A 6,017-nucleotide genomic window follows, 5' to 3' on the forward strand; every position below is an offset into this window, starting at 1 on the left:
CCTCTCTCACTCTTGTGCACATGCACCACACGTTCCCCTTGAGTTAAGTGGGTGTTTGGCGTGTTCTAATTGTTGTAGGATTCCCATTTTGATGGGTTTTATTATAATTTCTAACGTGATGCAAATTTATGCAACCTTTTTGAGGGTATGAAATGTGACTGCTATCTCTTGGATGCTTCCGTGGGTGGCTATCTGGTTCACATGGGCAACCACACCAAATGCACACGACACTACAAAAAGTTGGTTGGCCAATTTTGTTTAGTCTAGACCAAGTAAAGCCTCTAATTCACTATTATTTAGAAGAAAAAAACAAAAATCAAACAAGTTTGAATTGAATGGTGAAAGAATCTTAGAAGATTAGAGATGGAAGATGAAAGAGAGTTGAGAACCGGAAGATCAGAAGTTAATACAATAGAATAAAAGGTGTCTACGATTTGTGTTTTCATTTTCATTCGTTACATCCTCTCTTTTGAACTTTCTTTTAGGATCCTTAGACCTTAGTTTAGAGGAATCTAGCTTATTAATGATTTTTTCAAGAATAGACCCATTAATTACTTCCTAAAGATCAAATATTGTTGCTAAAATTGTTTGAACAAACACGTGAAAACGTTTATACTGATGCAACTAACAATTTCTCCATCGACTTGTTCATCGTTACGAATGGTCATGCTTTGTCAACTCCACCAATACCTCTAGTATATAATACCTCTGCAATCGAGAGCAACACTCTTTCATTATAGTGGAGATCTTCTCCTCATCATTTGAGTGTTATGATATGTCTTTATGGCATTGGAATGGGACATAGTGAGGCTAAGCTACAAAGTCCATTGTATTGTGTGATATCTTCAGGCAACAAAGGAACACTTGAGTGTTAGAAAAATACCTAGCATCATTTCAAGACATAATCAACATGCACAAAGGTGATAAGCAACTTATTAGCTTTTTGCATGAAATTGTGTGAGAGTTGGTAAAAAAGTCAATACTTGCAATCAATGATGACATATGTTTTCCATTGCATTTTGATGTAAGTTGCTAGTCAATTGCTTAAAATTTTAATTTTTGTTGTACATCAAGTTTTTGAAAAGCCACTTTGATATAAATGGCTAGTTGTCTACTAGCCAATTGCTTGAATTTTGTTTTTATGGGACATCAAGTTTTTGAAAAGCTTTATTTTCCACACATATATCTATTATCAATGTATTTTATGCTAAAATCTTCTGCACAAGGCTAAATTTTTTCGCAAGATAGTTGTAACACGAAGTGTATTGACATCATTTACTTTTTTTGGGTTGAAAAAATGATTGCCTTTTCCAACTAGCCTTTTCGAGAAAGGAGCATGCTGATGTAGGGTTGATATGGATATGATTGTTGAGTTCTTGGAAAAGCGAATCACTGAGAATGGAAGGCACGGTGGGCATATGTATAATTGCATAGCACCTAAGCACCTACTCAATCAAAAGAGTCTTGGAAGGAGTGAGAGAATATATGTCTTCTCATGAAAACTCTCCTTTGACTTTGGCTAGTTGTAGAACAATCACATAGAATAGTTGGCTTACTCCTGCAATTATTGTAAGGGCCTCCAATGCTTTCTATAAGAAGGAAAAATTAATCGTATCAACGCTATAACTACCAAGAGTTGTGAAAGTGTTTGATTGTGTCTTTGCTTGATTAGAATAGAAAAATTTTACTACTATATAGTGGCAATATTCAATGAAGATCAATTTGAAAGTGAAGCATGATCTTACCAAGGTTGAATTTCTATACAAGCCGACATTGATTTCCTTAGAAGCAATTCTGAAAGACCAACATATGCAATCACATAAAAAATAAGTTCTCAACTTCTGTATTGGTCCTATTGAAAGACATGTGGCTAGTGAAAATGGTCCTTTCCATTAAGCGAACTTGTCGCCTTTGGCTATTCATACTCCTCACAACCCCTCTCCCCCTTGTAAACTGGTGAACTAAGAAGAACACATACTTGCAACATAGAAATAAAAAAACAATTAAAGGCTTAAAAGAAAGACAATAGATAACACAATAGCCGAAGGAAAAAACAAAAACATTTTATAAACAGAATTACAGACACTCGTCGTTAGTCTATCTAAATAATTTTTCAAAGATGGAATATCTAGGCAATGTAGCACATGTTAAAAAATATGGGTGCAAGAATAGCTCAAGAGCACACACAACACATAAAGTTGTATTACAAAGTGTGCTGACACAAAGATAAAGCTTGTCCTAGAATGATGGATGTATACGCTAACCAAGGGGAAAATCCTAGTGAGGGAAAAAAGTGCCATGGTGGTCCTCTGTGCATTCACACACATCACTGCCATAATATGGTAACAACACATAATCACTCCATACTTCACATTCAAAAGTCCCCTCTTCATTGAGGTTTGTTTTAGAAAGCCAATACCTTGATGCACTGCATCACTGCAACTTACAAGACATGGGGCACACATCAACCACAAGTGAGAAGTGAGGAGTAGAGCGCAAAGAGCCTTTTGCACCCATCAAGGACAAATGTTTCAATTGGGCCTTAAATATTTTGAAGTTTGGATGCTCAAACCACTCTTAGTGGAATAAAAGGATGGCTAGGCATGGAAACCAACAGTCTCTGCTGAAGATGACCCTTGTATGCAAAGACTCACATAAAGCCAGCTTTACAATAAAATCATGGCTTAAGAAGACAACAACAATTTCTCCATCTCATCGGTAGTATAACTTGACCTAGTTACCCAAAGCTCTACTTTCTTTCCATTTGTCCATTCCCAAAACTATTGCCGTTTCCCTTTCTGATTCCGATTTGCTTGACCCTCTAAATACATGGACGTCACCTAAACTTCAAAAGTTTCATGTTACCATTTCGATTCTTGTACCCTTTCCCATAACTATGGCCGGAATTCCACGATTTATCGCTACATTGTAAAGAACCAAAAATTTCCATGAACCCTCAAACAAATGCAATGCTCGGTCATTAAACGTAAGAACTCAAAGATTGCTAGCTATTTTCTCTCGACCGACTATACTATACGCTCCTGTTCACTAGCTGGCCATTGTTCAATTTATCGCTACATTGTAAAGAACCAAAAATTTCCATGAACCCTCAAACAAATGCAATGCTCGGTCATTAAACTTAAGAACTCAAAGATTGTTAGCTACTTTCTCTCGACCGAATATACAATACGCTCCTGTTCACTAGCTGGCCATTGTCCAATGCTCGCTACAAGTAAAGAACCAAAAATTTCCATGAACCCTCAAACAAATGCAATGCTCGGTCATTAAACTTAAGAACTCAAAGATTGTTAGCTACTTTCTCTCGACCGAATATACAATACGCTCCTGTTCACTAGCTGGCCATTGTCCAATGCTCGCTACAAGTAAAGAACCAAAAATTTCCATGAACCCTCAAACAAATGCAATGCTCGGTCATTAAACTGAAGAACTCAAAGATTGCTAGCTACTTTCTCTCGACCAACTATACCATAGCTCCTGTTCACTAGCTGGCCATTGTCCAATGCTCTTCTTCCCACTTTTCTTTCAAACATACGCATGCATACATACATAGAGGCATACATACATAATCATAGATACACATTCATACTTAATAAGATATATTATCCTTGAGTGTATGTATTTGTGAGCGTGATATAAATGAGTTGTAAAAGAGCAGAACCACACCCGAGTGCTTCAAGGGAAAGGATGAGAGAAACACTAGCGGAAGCAGCGCTAGCACTGAAGCTCTCCAAACTCCATGCATACATGTGATGAACGCCCATCACCGCTGACCCTATTCCGACTGCCGCAGATATTAGACTGAATGTTATCAAATGCAATGTGGTTGAAGGATCCTCGGTCACTGCATATGCCATTCATCCAACAACAAATTGAAAAATGAGAGGAACAAAATTGCGTGCTCTGTAATAAGAGAGAGGAGAAAACCAGAGAGAGAGAGAGAGAGAGAGAGAGAGAGAGAGAGAGAGAGATTGTGTGTGCGTGTGTGTGATTGATCTGTGGGCCTCTCTCTCTCTCTCTCTCTCCCTCTCTCTCTCTCTCTCTCTCACACACACACACACACACGCACACACGCACGCGCGCCCGCGCACAACGTTTTGCAAGAACTTGACGTACCTGAAGATGCTTGGGCACCAACGAAGATGTTGAGCAGAGAGCCAGCCAAGGCCGCAACCGTCACATAGACGCACAGATTCAGCACCAACAGCGGCCACGTCGCTGACCTCGTGGCCGACATCGTCCCCTTGCTCGCATGAGAGAGAGAGAGAGAGGGATAGTTTTCCACGTCAGAGTTAGGTCTCTCAAGACACTCTCCACTTCAGATATGGAGAGGTGCTCTCTCTCTCTCTCTCTCTCTCTCTCTCACCCACCCAGTAACACGTCTCTTTACGTTGATTGTCTAAGCCATTTGAGAAATGGGGAAAGGGGAGGGATGCCAATTGGCATTGTTTGATTGGAGAGGAAATAGTACGCAGAGGCTAAATTGAGCGAGCTTCATGCAAAAACTACGTTATCTGCTTTCGTCGCGCCGAAGAAGGTAGAGGACAAGCCTAGTGGAGGCTGTTGAAAAGAGATGATGTGCTTGGCACTGCCTTCGTCGATATGTATGCCAAATGTGGTGCACACAGTGGTTGAGGAGATTCCCGTCCGGAATGTCGTCTCTTGGAGTGCAGTGATTGCGGGATACACGGAACAAAAGCAGGGTTAGAAAGCTTTAGGCTGTTTTCGGTCTCTCTCTTGATGCAATGACATACGCGACACAATAGGTGTTGAGCACGCACAAAAGGGAATAAAATTAGCCTTTCCATCAAGGATGTGGACCAAACAACAAGCCAAGATCGTCTACTGATGAAAAGAAGATCTTTGGATGAGGAGGGTGAACATGGCCCTTGTAGGTGACCACTAAAGAGAATGAGTTTACCTGAGAGATGGATGCAAAGTCAACCTATGGGACAAGTCATGTGTACATGGGTGTGTGTCATCTATCTATCATCTAGTCGTATCTCTCCTAAGAGCCCTTGTAGTACTGGAATTGTCTCAAGCATACTCTTTGAACTCTCAATCCTTAAGTTGTAATTGTCTCCCATGAGTGCTTTGTATGTATTTGGAGCAAGAAACACCCAAACTGTTGATGGTCTCTGGACTCCATAATGTGTAGTAGAGTAAGCAAGTCTGCAACCCATCAATGTCTAAACGAGAAGCTCTAAACCATGCATTGACTTGAGTGTATCCTGCTCTGGCAAGGAAGCTTTGAACTGTTCTCACAAGATGCAAAGTGAAAAGAGCCTCTCTCTCAAGATGCAATCACCTATCATGCACCTTGAAGGCATGTAATTGCGCAAGACATTGCCATGTGCGATATAGCTCGGGGGGTGCACTATGTAATCATGTTAATGTATAACGTGAGTTCAAAAGGAGGGGTTTTACAATACAAAATTTTTAGGCAATTTAATAAAGATACATTAAAATAAGAGGGTTTTATATTCAATTTTAGAAAAAAATCCTAAAATAAAAGGTCATTCTATTCATTGCGACATGTTAAAAGAGGGATTTTTTTAATACCCCACAAACGCACGTTATATAGGGGGGTACTAAACAATGAACACCCCGAGTACAGTCACAATGAGGTTCCTAGTCAAGGGATATTGGAAAAACATCAGGTGCTCTTGAAAAGTTCTGAATTAGCTTACTACTTGGAATGTGGTCTTTAGAGTGCGTTGATTGCAAGATATGTCCAACGTGGGCATGCCGAGGAAGATCTGGATTGTTTTCACGAGATGCAAAGTGAAAAGGGCCCCTCTTCAGAGATGCAATCATCTGTTTATGCACCTTGAATGCCTATAGCATTCTGCAAGATGTTAGCATGGGGGATAGTATTCATGATGAGGTTGCTAATCAAGGGCTGTTGGAGAGACATATTGTGCTTGCAAGTGCTTTTGTTTGATATGTATGCTAAATATTGTGCCCTCAAAAAAGGTTGAAAAGTTCTAGATGTGCTC

At 39.8% G+C, this 6,017-nt stretch overlaps 1 protein-coding gene across 1 annotated transcript; it reads right to left on the reverse strand.

The window, feature by feature from the left end:
- Positions 1-1,287: 1,287 nt before the first annotated feature.
- LOC147453835 (membrane protein PM19L-like) lies at positions 1,288-4,354 on the reverse strand. Its single transcript, XM_086517206.1, has 4 exons — positions 4,135-4,354; positions 3,685-3,862; positions 1,746-1,794; positions 1,288-1,589 (listed from the first exon to the last, which is right to left on the reverse strand). Exons 1-4 carry the CDS (start codon positions 4,253-4,255, stop codon positions 1,494-1,496), a joined length of 444 nt encoding a protein of 147 aa, XP_086373332.1. The 5' UTR covers positions 4,256-4,354; the 3' UTR covers positions 1,288-1,493.
- Positions 4,355-6,017: the final 1,663 nt, after the last annotated feature.

This window comes from Adiantum capillus-veneris, chromosome 7, assembly GCF_014529385.1.
Source record: "Adiantum capillus-veneris isolate H3 chromosome 7, ASM1452938v2, whole genome shotgun sequence".
Taxonomy (NCBI): domain Eukaryota; kingdom Viridiplantae; phylum Streptophyta; class Polypodiopsida; order Polypodiales; family Pteridaceae; genus Adiantum; species Adiantum capillus-veneris.

Coding starts and splice junctions, on each gene's coding strand:
- LOC147453835 (XM_086517206.1), bottom strand. CDS start 4,255: ATGTCGGCCACGAGGTCAGCGACGTGGCCGCTGTTGGTGCTGAATCTG. Junction 1,795..3,684: donor CTTTCCCTTGAAGCACTCGG/GTGTGGTTCTGC, acceptor TTGGTCTTTCAG/AATTGCTTCTAAGGAAATCA. Junction 1,590..1,745: donor TGTATAGAAATTCAACCTTG/GTAAGATCATGC, acceptor TCCTTCTTATAG/AAAGCATTGGAGGCCCTTAC.